The 18,818-nt window shown below is 37.7% G+C and overlaps 1 protein-coding gene across 7 annotated transcripts in view; it reads right to left on the bottom strand.

Moving 5' to 3' along the window:
* The window catches only part of PSIP1 (PC4 and SFRS1 interacting protein 1), a 40,124-nt gene extending 21,782 nt beyond the window's left edge, over window positions 1–18,342 (bottom strand). For 4 of the 7 annotated variants that reach the window (XM_045840991.1, XM_045840990.1, XM_045840988.1 and 1 more), the window contains exons 1-4: window positions 18,085–18,341; window positions 17,395–17,622; window positions 9,294–9,370; window positions 754–892 (exon numbers count right to left, since the gene is read on the bottom strand). In XM_045840991.1, the coding sequence (XP_045696947.1) occupies window positions 754–892; window positions 9,294–9,370; window positions 17,395–17,466 (288 nt within the window). In that variant the 5' untranslated portion in view covers window positions 17,467–17,622; window positions 18,085–18,341. Of the gene's footprint in view, window positions 1–753; window positions 893–9,293; window positions 9,371–17,394; window positions 17,623–18,084 lie in introns of all 7 variants that reach the window. The other 3 variants (XM_045840987.1, XM_045840985.1, XM_045840986.1) reach the window with 2 other exon arrangements.
* Between the last annotated feature and the right edge of the window lie 476 nt (window positions 18,343–18,818).

Below are 18,818 nucleotides of genomic sequence, written 5' to 3'. Positions count from 1 at the left end.
GTTAGTATTCTACGACAGTTAAGTACAGAAGCATGAGTTTTATGATACGAGTTTTTAACAAATAAGCTTTGGATGGCAATAAAGGCATTTAGGATTATCTAATGAAGCCCTAAAGCATCAAATGAAAGGTTTAAATGTTCCAGATTAAAACAGCACCTGAAAAGTTTTCTAAGTAAAGAGAAAGTATGGCACATGCAAAAAAAGATGTTAAAAACCAAAGAATTGTAAAATTTTCAGTTGGTCGCTATCTTCTTCTTTAGGTTTACTTATACTCTTCTAGTATTTTACTACCTCAAGTCTAATATAAATTAATAACTCTGGTCACATGAAAAACATAAAAAAGCACAGTGCCATAAGTACTTTTATCATGTATTAAAGCCATCTGAGGATCATTTTCTAATACAATTTCACAGATAAAGAAATTATTAAAACGAGTAAGAAAACACCCTTCACACAATAAATCTAAATTTAAGAGAATGGTATATAATTTGGCTTTAAATTCAATGATATATTAAAGTCTCAGTCAGACAGTTAAATAACAATTTATCCAAGTCTTCTGAGATCTATTTAACCATGCAGTTAATATTTTCATCAGTTCATCTAGATCTGAAAGGTCAACATTCAGCCTCAGAAGAACAATTTAATTGAAACAGACATGGTTCTTAAATTTTTATTTTCCTACAGCTAGAATAGTGGTCATTCCCCAAGACTGTATATATAATACCAAACTAAATATCATGTAATATGACGTACCTGTTGACTTGAAAATTTCACTTTCGGATTGTTATCTATCTCCCATAAACCTTCATTAAAGCCTTTTCGTTTATTTGGTTTTCCATACTTTTCCTTATTTTCTGAGTAAGGAAATATATCCTTTGGGCCTAAAAAAGCACTAAAAAAGGAGAGGGAAAAATATGAGTGCAAAGCAATCTCAAAATGTAGTAAGTTATTAAACAGCACTGCCATTAAGATACAATTATCAAAATCCTTAATCCAAAATGCTTTCAAAATGTGACATAAATAAAATGGTAGACAAATATTTAATTCTGAATATTTTTATTAAATTCAGCCACAAGCTTCTACATCCATAATCCTATTCATAAAAAAAAGTAAGTTGCACAACAATGAGAATGTACTTAAGGACACTAAACTGTACACTTAACTGTTAAAATGGGAAATTCTGTTGTATGTATTTTACAATATGAAATGCACAAAAATGAAAACTGTGACATGATTGCATTTGTCAATATATTTAAATATATTCCAAATATAATTATTTCATATAACTCACAAAACACTGTCAATTGTATACATATTAACTATATAGTATGTATACATATATTTGTATTTGTACATATAGAAATACATTTTTATAATAAAATAAATGTGCTAAGCCCCGACTGGTGTGGTTCAGTGAGTTGGGCATTGCCCTACAAAGAGAAAGGTCACCAGTTCGATTCCCAGTCAGGGCACATGCCTGGGTTGCAAGCCATGTCTCCAGCTGCGGGAGTGCAAGAGGCAACCACACATTGATGATTCACTCCCCCTCTTTCTCTTTCCCTTCCCCTCCCTCTAAAAATAAAAAAACTCTTTAAAAAAGAGAGAAATTATATTAACATGTCCTTCATCCATAAGGAAGACCACAGCCTTCCTGCACTTAGGAACACTGAACAACACTTCACTACATTTGGGGGCCATTATAGACAGCAACATGACCAACAAAATAGACAAATATGTAAAAACCATGGCACTGCAAGGACACTTATTTACAGTATGAGAGCCGAAACAAAAAGGCAAAAGCACTGCCTTGTTCAGCCTCACTAGGAATGGATACATCAAGTTACTCAAATTTTTTGCCGTTTTGCACACTGACATTACCACAAAGGCATGACAAATACTGATTTGGGATTACAAATAAATTTTAGTGAGCAGGCAAATTCACAAATATGAAATCTGCCAATGCAGACATTCTACTGTCTTTGTGTGTGCATACATAGAGATTTTCTCCTGAACAGACCTCTTATATTTCCCTATGTCAGTTCTGTAAAAGCCTGTCAATTCTATAAAGGTAAAGGCACAGCATGTATGAGGTTTTTGCAATATGTATTCTCCAAAGCAAGAGGGAAACCAAATTAACATTCATTTCTTTTAAAATGTGCTACGATCTGAGATTGTTAATTGTTAATTTATGTATACATCCCAAATTCCTTATCTGCTGAAAATTCTTTAAGAATTGGGGGCCTAATGGCTATAATTAACATTCAGTTAGAATATTTGGAAAGACCTTAAGATAAAATTCTAATTAAAAAGAGAGGTAGAGCTGTTTCAATATAATCAATACATATAAAAGTCATCTTTATTATTTAAATTCTGTAATTGAGGAAGTCATTGTATCCATGAATTTTAACTGCACATCAATTAAGGCACATTTAAAATCATCACATCTGATCCAGAAATTCAGACATTGAACAGGCATCATTCATTCCTATCCATAGTCACAAGTTAGAAAAATTAATGCATTTAGTTAAAAGAGTAACACAATTCCTTCTACATAATCAGTTTCAAATTCTAGGTAAATGACTTTAGTTAAACCTCCATCAAAATTAAAATATACTTTCAGTTAAAACAAAGCAATTCAACACAAATTCCTCCTAAAACCCTACAAAAACAACTCATAAGGCCAAACAAAGACAATGAGAGACAAGTATCAACACAGACTTGGAAGCTGGAAAGAAGACTGAAAAGGCTGGATGCCAAGCAGCAACACAGAAAATCACACTTAGAGGGCAGTCTCCAAAGGGCTGTAAGTTGGTGGCGTCAGGAAATTCAGTAAGTGGAAGGTACCTAAATACTTAATAAAATTACAGAAAAATGTTTTAAGTCCTCATGCCTGGGGTATTTTTAGATATGATTCTAAATCTAAAAGCTATTCAAAGAGAAGACTAATTCTACCATGATGTTATTAGGTTTGACAAATTAAATTCTCAAAACAGTCCTCACTTTGTCTAACAGTGAGACCATAAATAATGATCCCTCAGGCAGTCTTAAACAATGGAAAAAACGACTGTTCCATAAGCTTTAAATATTGTCAAAATTTTGAACACTCTATTACTGACAGTGCACAAGGAAACAAGAAAAATAGTAAAACTAATAGATATACAGTACTCTGTAATTTAAAATATGGGAAACATTGATTTAGTGTTTCATTTCTTTGTAAAACTTATCAAGAGTACTTCGAACAATGCTTGCCGCCTTCTGATCACATACCTAAGATGTGCAGTGAGCATACTTTCTATCCTTTGGCAAACTCATATTCCTTTCTAAGTTGGATCAGCTTCCACCATTTTATCCTTTGCACTATCTTGTTTTGTTAAATAGCTTCAATGTTTTTGTTGGCATCACTTGCCCAGACGTTTTTCTGTTGTATGCATAAGTTAAAAAATATTCACACATAAAAAGGTGCTCAGTATCATTAGCTATAAGTGAAATGTAAATCAAAACCACAGTGAGATACTACCTTCACACCCACTCAGATAGCTATAAAAAGACTTAATAAAAAGTCTTGGAAAAGATATGGAGAAATAGGAACCCTCACACATTGCTTATAGGAGTGTAAAATAGCATCACTGATTTTAAAAGTCTGGTAATTCCTCAAAAGATTAAATATAAAGTTACCCTTTGACCCAGTAATTCCACTCCTAAAGGAATGCAAACACATCCACACAAACACTTGTACACAAATGTTCATAGTAACATTAGTTAGAATAGCCGAAAGTAGAAACAATCCAAACATCTATCAACTGATGAATGGATAAATTTGGTAGATCAACACAATGGGATATTTGCCAATAAAAAGAAATAAAGCACTATCACACACCACAATATAAATCTTGAAAACATGCCAAGTAACCAAACCCAGTCATTAAAGACCACATGTTGCATAGTTTCATTTACTTGAAATGTCCAAAAAAGGCAAGTAGATTAGTGGCTGCCTAGGGCAAGACAGGAGGGAGTATTGGGGGGAAATGGATACAGGGTTTCTTTCTGGGTGATAAAAATGTTCTAGAAGCATGCAAATGGCTGCACTGCTACCTGGCTATGCTAAGAAATGAATTGTACACTTTAAATGGATGAATTGTTTGGGATATAAATTACAGTGCACCTCAATAAAGTTGTTTCAAGTATTTTTCAGTGACTACCATATCCTAGCAAGAAAAACAAAAAATTATCCATAATTTTATCAACTACAGATAGCTACCGGTTTTTTCAGCCACTTTTTTAGTTACACATATATACACTTAAATATGTAAGTTTAACATATATGACACATACTCATCCATAAATATTTTCAAATTAAAACAAACACCTTCTCATATCAACAATTACTTAACAGCTACATACTATTTCACTTAATGTCTATCCCAAAATCAATTTGTCTACTGGGCCATTTCTATATCAAATTTCCTATTATAAAATAATGCATCTCTATTAAATAAGCACATTGCTCAATCTCTGTACATATCTTCATAATGAATTCTAAGTAGAGCTGTTGCAGGGAAAAGAACTGTTGGATCAAAGGATATGCTTAAAATTAAGAACCCTCTTAATGAGACAAAAATAAAACATGGTGGATGAAAAAAAGAATTCTTGCATGTGCGCATTGTGAAAAAGAAATAATTAGGGAACATGATGAAGTATTAGAACACTATGATGGTAGTTATATTGCAATATATAAATCTATCAAATCAACACTCACACCTCAAACTTATGAAATATTATGTCAATTATATCTTAATAAAAAGTACTAGCACCACAGGCTCCTCCCTGGGGATACAATCACAAAGGTTTGGTGAACAGGACCCAGGTTAGTTTTTAGACAGCCATCACTAGCCCGCAAGGGCACAACTTTCTGTGGCCGTGACTGATTCACTCCTCAAATCACTTCATTTTAAAACAACATACAGCCCTTGACTGGTGTAGCTCAGTGGATTGAGCATAGGGCTGTGAACCAAGGGGTAGCCGGTTTGATTCCCAGTCAGGGCACATGCCTGGGTTGCAGGCCAGGTTCCCAGTGGGAGACACAAGGGAAGCAACCACACACTGGTGTTTCTCTCCCTCTCTTTCTCCCTTAAAATAAATAAAATATTTTTTTAAAAAAACATACAAATCTCAAAGACAACATATCAAAACATTAACACATTTAGGAGTTGTCTCTGAAAACTATAAAAATGTTTCATTTGTAGAAAACTTCTATGTCATTTAAAAATTTTTTAGTAATAAAACATATGCATGATCCATGGACAATTGTGGGGGGATTGCCCATGGGAATGAGGGGCATGCCAGATGGAGGGCAGCAAAAAGGGAAAATTGGGACAACTGTAATAGCATACATAATAAAGTATTTTTTAATTTTAATAATAAAAAGATATATAGTAATTCAAAGTAAGTTATCCACCAAATTCCTGAACTGGAAAGAACCCTAGGGGGATCACAAAAATCCTCATTTTAAAGATTAGAAAACTAATGGCCAGAAAGATAAACTGACTGAGGCAAGGGCATCTGGTTATTAAATAGCAGAGCCTAGACTCTTTACAATGTTCCTTCAAAAGGTTTCAGGGTTTCCTTTATCCACTGTAGTCTTTGAAACATCTACTAATACTGATGCCATAGCAACTGAGACTTCAAATATCAATGTCAAAGCCCCTAAGAACCAAGGCTAATATTAAGTTATCCTAAGAAAATAACAAATCATTGATTATGGTACTAATTTTATAACTCTGAAGGCACTTAAACCCTCCAAGTGTGTTTGTTACATGGCATACCCCCAAAAACCAGAAGTGTGTTCCTGTGTATTCCCATTTTCACAGATTATAAATACAGAGAAAAGCAGCTATTTCTCTAAATTCACTTTTTTGAAAACAATGTGTATACCCACTAGTATATACCTCTCACAAAAGCTCAGTATATACCTCTCACAAAAGCTCAGTATATACCTCTCACAAAAGCTCAGTTATCACACCTAGAACTCTTCCTTTAAAGCAAAACAAAAGTCAAATATAAAAAATGAGAAAGCTTATCAGAGCTTACGATACCAAACTCAAAACTCATTTACCTATTGCTAAGAATTACTAAACAGCCAGTTCTATTTATAAAACATTGATTCTAAGCTGCTGTTTCTTTACTCATTAAATAAAACATGAAACACACCATATTCTATAACTAGATTTATATTTTATAACATCATGCATTCTTTTGTAATAGAATATGATTCAAGAGACAACTGAATATACATCTATGTGCCATGAACCTGCTGGTACACATAAGTGAATAAACAGTTCCTCTCTTCATTATTTGGTGTATGACTTATGTGAAATTATACAAAATCCCAGACCAACACATGCAGCTTTGGCTCGACGACAGAAGCTGTACAAAAAAGGGAGTGCAGAAGAAAATTCTATTCTATGATTCATTCCTTTATTCCTTTTTTGTGGACAGGTTATATGAAAACTTAGACACCACCAGTACTTCCCCAATTACCTACTCTCCTAAAACTACTCATTAGGCAGGTTTTAGAACAACCTATGATACACAGTTTTCAAGTTCTTAGAACTGAGCATCCAACTTTACTGTTGTTTTGTTTTTTAAAAAGCAGTAAGGAAATAAAAGTAGCAAAAATACCATCATCAGCCCTGGCTGGCGTAGCTCAGTGGATTGAGTGCGGGCTGCGAACCAGGCATCCCAGGTTCGATTCCCAGCCAGGGCACATGCCTAGGTTGCAGGCCATGACCCCCAGCAACCACACATTGATGAACTGATCTCTCTCTCTCTCTCTCCACCCCCCTCTCCCCCCTTCCCTCTCTAAAAATAAATAAATAAAATCTTAAAAAAAAATACCATCTTCATTTAAATTGTCTAGACTTTATAAAGAAATAGAATAGCATTCCCCCAAATAACAAGATTTGAACTGAGGTCCAAACTGAAAAAATCTGAAGGCATTTCCCAACAAAGGGAAAACAAGAAAAAAAGACCTAAGACAAAATATACTTATATTAACAGTGAAAAAAAAGTAATGAGATTAGAGAGGTAATAAAACATGGGCTAGTTAACTCATACAGGGTCTTAAAAACTGTATTTGCAGACAAAATTTAGAGGTTTCGTTTATTAACATTAGCAAGGGAGCCATTAAAAGTCTATGGACAGGGAAATGACAGGATCTGACTGGGTTATAAAGATCACTTTACATTTGAAGAGCAGAGACTGAGATCAAGATAAGGTTAGCACACTATTTCCAAGAGCAACTGTGGCTCGGACTCTAGTTGTTGTAGAGGATATGGGGAAGAGTAAACAGATCAGAATACACTTTCAAGGAAGAGAACAAGACTTGGTGGCTGTCTAGATGTGAGGAAGGGGAAAGACCATAATAAACAATCAAGGAAAACACTAAGACTTTTAGCTCCAGTAAAGTTTTGGGTTCACATCAGTCTCATCCATTTATTACGAATCTGTTTTGATTTTTTACCTTTCTTGAAATAATAAATCGTAATATGCTGAAAATGTTGAGTATTTTCTTCCATCTTCAATATTAAAATGGCTACACAAAAATTCACCAATTTGGTAAGTTTTTTTCAAATGCACGCTGATATCACAGCTGTCAAAATATAACCTAACAAAATTACTTTGAATGAAGTTAAACACTAAGCGCTACTAGAGCCAGCTTATGGAAAAAAACAAACTTTTGGACCAATCCAATATACATAAAGGTACAAAATCTGTCCCATTTCAGAAAAAATAAAGAATTCCAAACTTATGAAATTAAAAAATTCTAAGGAATGTCTACTGGCATTATTTTAAGTGTTTCCAAATTTCATGCATTACAATCATCTAGGAGGCTCGAGAGATTGTTGGGCCCCACACCTCAGTTTCGGATTCAGTAGGTAAAAGGGGGGCCCAAGAATCTGCATGTTTATTTGCATTACGCTGGTGCAGCTTGACCTGGTACCACAATATGGAAATCCCTACTCCAATACATAGTACACAAATATTTCATTAAAAGATACCTTTCCCTAATAAATACATGGAAAACTTTTTAAAATGGTATAAAAAGTTTATACCATTATCCCATGGAATCAGAAATTAATTTCTTATGAAATTAACTGTTAATATATAGGATATGCCTAAACCCAACTCAAGAGTAATTGTAGAGCCCAATCCCACTTTGGACTCAAAAAAACTGTTATTTTAAAGAAAATAATTACGTGACATTCTATGATAGATACAAATAATGAGATACCCAGAATTGGCAAATCTAAACAGACAGTACAATAGTGAGTGGCTTCTGGGGTTGGGGAAGGAATGGAGAATGACCACTCATGGGTATGGAAATAAACTAAAATCCCCTGAATTATATACTTTAAACAAGTAAAATTTTTGACACAAATAACATCTCAATAAAGCTGTAAGTAGAAATTACAGGTTCACATAATAGCTAAGCAAGATTAAACCAATTTTGCCATTGTAGACTTTTAGGAATACATAATTTTAATTAGAATATCAACACCTCGTTTCTCCTGGTCCCAAGTAGAGCATGCTTTACCAAAATGACAAATTCTAAACCTCAGTTCTAAAACCAGCGAAACTATACATAGTACTTGTAAAGCTATTAAATTGAAGGTATATAGGATATTATTTTTCGGAAATTAATGAGATAACCCCTAGAGTAATCCTATTTACCTAGAAGTAACAGTTCAATATTCAGTTGTAATTTTTGAAAAATTAATTGTTTCATCTAATCAGGTTTTCTGCCACTTATACACCAGGGGCAGCAAAGCAGTCACCATGGCTCTCAGGACCATATAAATATACAGAGGGAACAATCCTGATTTCTTCTACTCCTCACCCATCCCACAATATACCATTTGTATGACTAGTATAACAAAGCCTAAAATAAAGTGCCAGGTTGTCCTTATAAAAAGTACTTATATTAAATATGAAAGCTAAATACATTAAAACTAGCCATTCTTCTAGTTGCTGAGAGGATTCATATACAACTTGCTTTTATGATTAAGGAAATATCTTCCAGTAAAAGTTAAATCCTACAGTATCTAATTTTTCTACCCTAAAAAACAAATTTTAAAGGAGGGACTTAAGACTTTCTCTGAATTTCAAAGATGATTTTAAATTTTCTATTCCTTAACTATTCTCTGTTTGAATTCATCTCTACTTGTTTTTCACTTTAAGTCCAATGACCCTGATAAAAAACAAACAAACACATCTTTAAAGATAAGAGGACTTACGTCTCATGAGTTCCAAAAAAGAAAATGGGTAGTTTGTTTGTGGGTGGTTTTACAGCTCCATCAGGAACTTCATCTACCTAAAAGAAAGATCAGAAAAAGTTAAAATATTTAAAACCATACACATAATACAAGAAAATAAGCTAGTAACAAAATATCCAAAAGAGATCTGATATAAAGTGAACCAGTTCCACAGGTCCATAATCCCTTAAACCTAAGTTCTGAAACCCAAGAAGCTCTAAAAACCAAGATACTTCTAAAAATTCATGTAGTGGCAAAACCTTGTCTGACAGTGAAGCTATTCCATCAATTTTTATGTTTCTACTGATGCTTCTCTGCAGAAATATTGTTATTTTATTATGTGCCATCCCAGACCTTATCAGGAGCAAAATATGATATATATGTACCATCACCACCTTTCTGAAATCCCCAAATTCTGAGTTTTTAAACATATCTGACCCTAACCATTTTAAACAATGGAGTCTAAACCTGTCAAAACCCCTAAATTATATTTCTGCAGGGAAGCTATACAAATACTGGAGTAATATAAAAACAGACAATAACAAAAGTTTAAAGCAGTTTTTCTCAAAGTCTGAAACATATTCTGTAAAGACCTTATACCTACATGGCTGAATCACTTAAGTTACCTGTACCTCTATTTTTTAAAGTATATTTTAAGCCCTGGCTGGCGTAGCTCAATGGATTGAGTGCGGGCTGGGAACCAAAGTGTCCCAGGTTCGATTCCCAGCCAGGGTACATTCCTGGGTTGCAGGCCATAACCCCCAGCAACCGCACATTGATGTTTGTCTCTCTCTGTCCCTCCTTTCCCTCTCTAAAAAGAAATAAATATTTTTTTAAAAAGTATATTTTATTGGTTAAGCTATTATAATTGTGCCCTTTTTCTCTCCCCTTAATTCCTCTCTGCCCAGAACCCCCCTCCTACCACCATTCCCACCCCTTAGTTCATGTCCATGGGCCCTACATATTAAGTCCCTTGGCTTCTCCATTTCCTATACTATTCTTAATCTCCCCCTGTCTATTTTCTACCTACCATTTATGCTTGTTATTCCCCATACCTTTTCCCCCATTCTCCCCCCAGCCCTTCCCCATTGATAGCCCTCCAAGTGATCTCCATTTCTGTGATTCTGTTCCAGTTCTAGTTGTCTGCTTCATTTGTTTTTGTTTTAAATTCAATTGTTGATAGTTGTGTTTGTTGTCATTTTACTGTTCATATTTTGATCTTTTTCTAAGTCCTTTTAACACTTCATATTATAAGGGCATAGTGATGAACTCCTTTAACTTGACCTTATCTGGGAAGCACTTTACCTGCCCTTCAATTCTAAATGATAGTTTTGCTGGACAGAGTATTTCTGGATATAGGTCCTTGCCTTTCATGACTTGGAATACTTCTTTCCAGCCCCTTTTTGTCTCTAAAGTTTCTGTTGAAATATCAGCTGACAGTCTTATGGGAACTCCTTTGAAGGTAATGGTCTCCTTTTCTCTTGCTGCTTTTAAGATTCTCTCCGTATCTTTAATCTTGACTAATGTAACTATTATGTGCCTTGGTGTGTGATTCCTTGGGTCCAACTTCTTTGGGACTCTATGGACTACCTGGATGTCTATTTCCTTTGCAGATTGGGGAAGTTCTCCATTATTTTTTCAAATAAGTTTTCAATTTCTTGCTCATCATCTTCTTCTCACACCCATGTGATTCAGAATGTTGGAATGTTTAAAGTTATCCCGGAGGTTCCTAAGCCTCTCCTCATTTTTTTTAATTCATTTCTTCATTTTGTTCTCGTTGAATGTTTATTTCTTCCTTGTGTTCTAGTTCTAGTTCCAGTTCAAATCATTGATCTGAGTCCTGGTTTCCTTCCCTTCACTGTTGGTTCCCTGTGTATTTTTCTTTATTTCACTTTGCATAATATTCACTTTTTTCTCCATTTTGTGACCATACTCAACCATTTCTGTGAGCACCCTGATTACCTGTGTTTTGAACTCTGCATCTGATATGTTGGCTATCTCTTCATTGCATAGTTCTACTTTTTCTAGAGCTTTGATCTGTTCTTTCATTTGGGTGGTTATTTCTTTGTCTCAGTGCTCCTATTATGTAGTAAGAGGCAGAGCCTTAGGTATTCATCAGGGTGGGTCAAGCTGCAATGTGACACTGTCTATTGGGGAGGAATCAGAAAGGGAACAGTGCCACTTCCTTGGCTTTCTGCTGGCTTTCAGTCACTTCCCCCCACTACCCACAAGCAAACTGGGCCCTTCTGGTGCTAATTCCAGGGTGGGTGGTTTTGTGTATGTTCTAGGACCCTGTGGGTCTCTCCAACAAACTGTCTTGTGAGGCTGGGAGTCTCTCTCACCACTACAACCCCCACAGGTTCATAGTAAAGTTTTTGAGACTTTCTTTTCCAGCACTGGTACCCTGAGTTGTACAGTCTTTCTGGCTCCCCAGTTGTTCCTCCTGGCTTATTCACATGCAAATGTGGGACCATCAGGTCCACCAGCTGAGGCTGCCTTGCCTGCCCAGTCCTCTCCGCCTAGCTGCCCATCTCTGCCCCTCCTACCAATCAGGATGAATGTTTCTTCTTTAACTCCTTGGTTGTCCGACTTCCATATAGTTCGATTTTCTGGCAGTTCTGGTTGTTTTTAAATTGGTTATTGTCCTTTTAGTTGTGCAAGGAGGCAAAGTGTATCTATCTACCTATGCCTCCATCTTGGCCAGAAGTTCCCTTTATTTCTCTTTCAATCCTAATTAAGGAAAAAAGCATCAGGTGCCACCATATCTAACCTATCTTTAATACTTGTTACTTTGGCTTGTTAATAAAAGGAAAGCATATCTCAGAGTTAATTTAATAGCATTTCAACTTTATTTCACTGTCTATTTAAACTTCATAGTAACATTTCCCTCCTAATTTCAAGGACACCTCAATTAAAAAAATCAGTTGACTTTGTTAAGAAGGGAGCAGACCATCAGAGGACCTACTGTGCTTTACACGCATTATTACCATGTCGAAGAAAAGACCATCTTCTGGTGAAGATGATGGTATAGGTCACCATGGCTTGCCACCTCACACAACCACATTAAAATCACAACTATAGAACCACCTTCATTTGGAATTGTCAGAAATCAAGCTGAATGGAAGTCCTACAACTACAAAATTAAGGAAGAACCACACCAAGACTGGTAGGAGGGACAGAGAAGTGGCATGGGCTGGTTCCACACCCTCATGTAGTGGATAAAAATCAGAATCGATATCTCAGGAGAAAAGGGAATCCTGACATACCCCCACACCAGGTTCTCCAGCCCAGGGTTCCAGTGCCAGTAAGAGAAGTCCCCATAACTTCTGGCTGTAAAAACCAGCAGGAATTAAAGCTGTGGAAGACAGACACTTCTACAGTCCAAAGCAGTTCCTCTCAGGGACCATGCACATACTTACTTGTACTCCCTTTAAGCTCCAGCACAGGGTAACAGACTAAGTCATCAAAGACATATGGGAAGGAACTTAACTGTCCAGTATAAGGGCAAGATTGGGGCAGAGTGGGGATGGGCAGCTTTCTCACAGATAGAAGAAATGGTAGAGGCAACTGTTTCTTTCTGAACCCTCACCCTACAGAGCTACAGAGCCACCAAGCTGGCAGGTAGGTGCCATATCTGGGACTCCATTAACCTGGATCACACTGTTTGCCCCACCCTGGTGATTCCCTGAGGTCCTACCCCACCCAACTTTTGGGCCCACCCAAGCTGTTTCCAGTGGCCTTTCCATACCAATGACTTGTCTTGGCCCATGCTTCATATTTTCCTAAATTCTTTCAAATAAGCAATACCTGGCTTTAGTGAGCCCCTTACCTCTCACTAAGTTGTCCCAGGGCTGATACTAGCAGCAGCTTGCCTTGGTTCACAGACTGGCCTCACCTGGGCACTTCCAAGCCCAACACAAGTAACAGCCATTTACAGATTGTGTTGTAGCTTATGCTGTGTGACCGTGGACAGAACACAGGCAGTCACTGACTTTGGATGTGCCAACAGCAGTCAAGGCTCAACCACAACAGGAGGGTGTACACAGTCCACTCAGTGGGGGCACCTTGAGTATCCAGCATGGGCAATGGGGAGGCTGTGCTACAGGACCCTCCAGGACACCTACTGCATTAGGCCACACTACCAAACCTGGGAGACATAGCAACTCTGCCTAACATACATAAACAAACACAGGGGGGCTACCAAAATGAGGAGACAAAGAAACATGGCCCAAATGAAAAAACAGAACAAAAATTAAGCAAAATACAGATAAGCATCGTATCATATGCAGATTTCAAAACACTGGTTTATAAGGATGCTCACTGAACTTAGTTAGAAGCTCAACAGCATATAAAAAAATTCAGTCTAAAATGAAGGTTATTCTAAATGAAATAAAGAACAATCTACAGGGAATCAACAGTAAAGTGGATGTAGCTGAGAATAAAATAAACAATTTGAAATATAATGAAGCAAAAAAACAATTAAAAAACCAAGAATAAAAAAGAATAAAAAAAAAAAAAATGAGGATAGTAAAACTTCAGCATACCAACATTCACATCATGGGGGTGCCGGTAGGAAAACAAAGTAACTGGAAATGTATTTGAAAAAATAGTGAAAGAAAACTTCCATAATTTGGTGAAGAACCAGACATGCAAATCCAGAAAACAGAGATTCCCAAAGAAGATGAATCCAAAGCAGCCCACACCAAGACTCATCATAATTAAAATGCTAAAGATTAAATACATAGAAAGAATCCTAAAAGCAGCAAAAGAAATGCAAGTTGGTTACCTACAAGAGAACCACCATAACTGGCAGCTGATTTCTCAAAAGAAACTTTGCAGGCTAGAACCGGCAAGAAATTCAAAGTGATGAAATGCTAGGACCTACAACCAAGATTGCTTTACCCAGCAAATCTATTATTAACAATAAAAGAGATAAAGAGCTTCCCAGACAAGAAAAAGCTAAACAGTTGCCTCTACCATTTCTTCTATCTGGAGTTCATTACCACCAAACCAATATTATATGAAATGTTAAAGGGTCTTCTTTAAGGTGATCAAAAATAGAACAAAATGGCAATAAATGCATATCTATCAACATCTGAAATGAAAAAAATAAAACTAACAAACAAGCAGAACAGAAACAGATTCATAAATACAAAGAATGTTTTGATAGTTGTCAGATGGGAAGGGGTTGGGGGAATAGGAGGAAAAGGTGAGGGGATTAAGAAGTACAAATTGGTAGTTACAGAATAGTCATGGGGATGTATGTCAAGTACAACGTAGGGAAAAAATATAGTAGTAAAAGAATATATATGCATGAACAATGGGCATACACAATGGTGTGGGTTGCCTGAGGGATCAGGGGTAAAGGAGGAAAAATTAGGGACAAATGAAATAGCATAAACAATGACATATTTAAAAAAAGAAAAGTACAGACCATGAGGATGATTTGACTGGCAGTCTGAAGCTTTCAGGCATCCATAGAATCATTACTACCCAACATCCTTAGGGATTTTAAATTTCCTCACCTATCTGATCAATAATTATTTCACCTGTCATTTCAAATTTGTGAGAAGGCCCCAAGAATTATGAAAATCCTTAGAAGCCTTAGGCTGAGGGATATTTTGTCAACCCAAATTCTTATGTTTCTTTCAGCTAGCAAACAGCTTTAAAAGTCTGTGCAAAAATGTCTAGCACCTAGGGATTTTAATAAATGTTAGGCAATTGTTTTAGGTTGGCTTTAAAATCAGTACTGGCATAGGATTATAAAAATGTGCAAGACATAAACATTAATGAAGTTTACCCTGGTCAGGTAGGTCAGTTGGTTACAGCATCTACAGCATCTTGGTGTTGGCTACTACACCAAGGCTGTGGATTCAATTTCTGGTCAGAGCACATACAAGCAACGGATGAAGGCATAAATAAGTTAAACAACAAATCAGGGTTTCTCTCTCTATCTCTCTCTCCCTTTCTCTCTCAAAATCAGTAAAAGTACAAATTAATGAACTTTGAGAAATGGAAACAGAAAATGTTAAAATCAAAATAGAAACAGATGGTTGTCACTGTCACTGCTAAGACTTTAAATACATATTCTAAATTCTCTAGCAAAGACTTAGAATTTATGATTGGAAAGAAGACAAAAAGAGGAATATGATTCTTGGACATATATAATACATCAAACCAGATTCAATGGCTTCTAAGAAAAAGGGAGGAAAGAGAAAATATCCATTTAGTATAAATAAACTATTTAAATATAGAACTTATAAAATAAAGAAGGAAAAAACTCTAGCCCTAAGGCTACTTTACTTTGTTTTTATCAGCATTGATTCTTACTCACCTAACACTAAAGCATGTGGGGAGGATGAGGTCGTTGATATTTTTAAAAACATTTTCATTTGGCCTCTAATTTTATTGTGACATAGAAATCTACATACAGATAAATGTATCCCATTACCTCAGATTTCATAACACCTCAAAATAAATAAGGGTGCTAAAACCAGGAGAAAACCATCTTGGAGAGGCCTTAAATCCACCAAGTTTCCCTGTGCTCCATTTAAACATTAAGTGTTTTATAAGTGTATGATTATGCACTATGGACTACAAGGGTATAAAGAACTGAAAGATACTCCGTTTGTGTTCACTGACCTGAAGAAGCTTGCAATCTATTTGGAATTTAGGGCGTGCACATAAGAGTTAAAATTAGACATTATCAGAAAGGAAATAGATTAGAATGTTAAATATATAGATAAGAATTAAGATAAAGGATTGTTCAAGTAAGACTCCCACTGAAAAGGTAGGCTTGGTAGACTGAAAGAAAAAAATTTCCCAGGTTGGGGAATGAAACTGTAAACCTGAGTATGTAAAGTTAGATGGGAAAAATCAAGAAACTGAACATTTTACATTTGGATAGCACTCAGTAACTCACTCCATGATTTTCTGTAACCAACAGATATGTTTCCTCCAACTGCCATAATTTTAATTATCTTTCAGAAATTCATTCCTCAAAGAAGAGCAAATTAGTGGAAATTACAACTTTAGAATATCACATTTATATTTAAAGGCAATTTTTAAGTTTACTAATCTAATGGATCTCAACATTTTCTAGGTTCCATAATTACCTTAGAACCTGAGTCCTACCAAAAACATCTCTTTTTTGAAAATGGTGCTTATTTAAGACAATCTGAATTCCTAACTGGCACAAAAAATCCCGGGTTCTTAGTCACCTCTGTACCACTAGATGTGCATCCAGGAGTCTAGTCTAACTCATCCTTTTGCCCCTGTGAAACGATCAAAGAGGTAAAATATCTTATTCAAGGTCATAAGACAAAATACATGAATAATGTATTTTTTATTCTTTTGATCTCCTTACTATACAATTTTCATGACTATTTAGTCCTACCGTTCTTTCTTAATCAAGCAAATCCAGCCCTTGCAGGGTACCTCAGTTGGTTAGAATCATCCCAAGACATAAAGGTTGAGATATACCAAGGGTTGGGGGTTCATCACAGGGCAGGGCACATACAAGAGGCAACCAATGAATGCATAAATAAGTGGAAAAACAAAATCTTTCTCTTTTCGTTAAAATTACTTTTAAAAAATGTTTAAACAAGCAAATCCAGAACACCTCATCAACTACAAACATGAAAAATACCTGTAAATTCAATTTAATCACTTACATTTGATATCCACGGGTTTGCATAAATTGAATTGACATTATGCATTTTACTCGAAATCAAGAAAATGCCAATGCCTCGTTAATTTTTAAACATAAAATACATAATTATTTTCACCAACAATGGAACATTAACTGGCATCACATTTAAATATGTCGTATTAGGAAAACCTTGCAAAGTATGTCAAAAACAAGCCGTAAGGAAATGCACGAAGTATGCAGAAACACCTAGACTTTTACAATTACATGACAGGTTACTGGCCAAAAAAACGCAAATGAAAGGTTGGGTTACAAATGAGACTACAGGAAAGCCAGAGTGAAAAAGGACACGAGAAAAAAAATTAAGAGAAAAGGTAGGATGTAGGCCTCTAGGGAAGGTAGCACCGCTAAATGCGAGGCTAGAAAATCACTTACTCGAGCGGGCCAATGAGGATAACCCTTCATCTTGGCAAAGATGAGGTCTCCAGGTTTGAAATCGCGAGTCATGTTTCGTGAGGGGCGATGCCGGGGATCTGGAGCCGAAGACCAGCAAGAAGGTGCAGAGGTATGGACTGCGTGGGGGCTGCTGCAGGACTGGACTGACAGGAACCGAGGTTCCGGGGTGGCAGGAGCCCGAGGATGCCTCTGGGTGTTCCAACGCGCCTGAAAGGGAGAGCGCGGAGGGCGGTTAAAGCTGAGAAACTCGGAAGGAGGGGCCTACGGGGAGGGGGAGGAGGAGGAGGGAGGACTACAAGCAGTGGGGGTGGGAGAGTGAGGGGAGAGGCGCCTCTCGCTCCTCCCTGGTGAGTGCGCGGCCTGCGCAGCCCCAGCACTACCCCCCAGACTTCAGCAGGTCCAACGCTCCACGGCCGACAAGACGCCACCCGCTGAGGCAGAGATGCTTCTCAGCCCCAATTTCCCCTTCCTCCCACCTCATCTTTCCTCTAGCTTTTTCCCCAGGGTTTGAGCCCCAACAGGGAGGAGCCTAAGGGGAAAAAAACAGCAAAAGAAAGGGGAATCTTCCCTTTCCATCCATACACGACCACTCCCCCTACAAGCTGCTTTCCGATAACCGCAGCCCAGTGCCGCTGGCCCCTCCGCTCTCCCGAGGCCGCGGCCACTTACCCGCTACTGCCGGGAGCAGGGCCACCAAGGGGAGGGGGGGCGGGGCGAGCCTCCACCGCCCGCTCACCTGCCGCGGCTGCCGACGCTGAGGCTGCGGTGGCGGGCCGGCCGCCACTGCCCGCGTCCACGCAAGCCACCTGCGCCACCAGCTGCCGCAGAGGCGTCTCAACGGCTGGAAATCGCAACCGCCGCCGTCGCCGTCGCTGCGCTGCTCCCGCGCGGCTCCCGCTCGGCGCCCGCTAGCACTGGGGCGGGACCAACTGCTCCCTAAGGAAGGGGGAATAGCTCAGCACCAGCCTAGATGTATGGGTCCGAAGCGGAACTACAGGCGACCCTAGACCCGCAAGTTCTCATTTTCTTATTAGTTACAGCCAAGCTGAGGAAGAGACGGATGCGAATGGAAAAGGTGTTAGGTGAAAATAGAATCAGCCTGCTGAGGCTCCCCCCTGCTGTGTGTGGAGTGGTCAGGCCCGGCCCGCCCCTGCTGGCTGCTCTGCGTGTGTATTTGTATGTGTACTGTATGTAAAAGGCCGGGAGGGAGGGAACGATTGTTGTGGATGGGTTTTGAGAGCGGGTACCGGGCCTCCAGCCCTTAGCTGTGTGTTAAGAACTTGGCAGCCTACGCTGCATGTTCTTGCATCGTTTCCCAGGGTGGAGAGCCTTTAATATTGCACTTGCGCGGTTTGCACCATCCAAAAAAGAACTGTACAAAAACCCATAGATGAAATTCGAAC

Source organism: Phyllostomus hastatus, unplaced genomic scaffold, assembly GCF_019186645.2.
Source record: "Phyllostomus hastatus isolate PE091 unplaced genomic scaffold, TTU_PhHast_1.1 phas_contig_34, whole genome shotgun sequence".
Classification (NCBI taxonomy): domain Eukaryota; kingdom Metazoa; phylum Chordata; class Mammalia; order Chiroptera; family Phyllostomidae; genus Phyllostomus; species Phyllostomus hastatus.
This window is presented reverse-complemented; position numbering and strand designations above follow the sequence as displayed.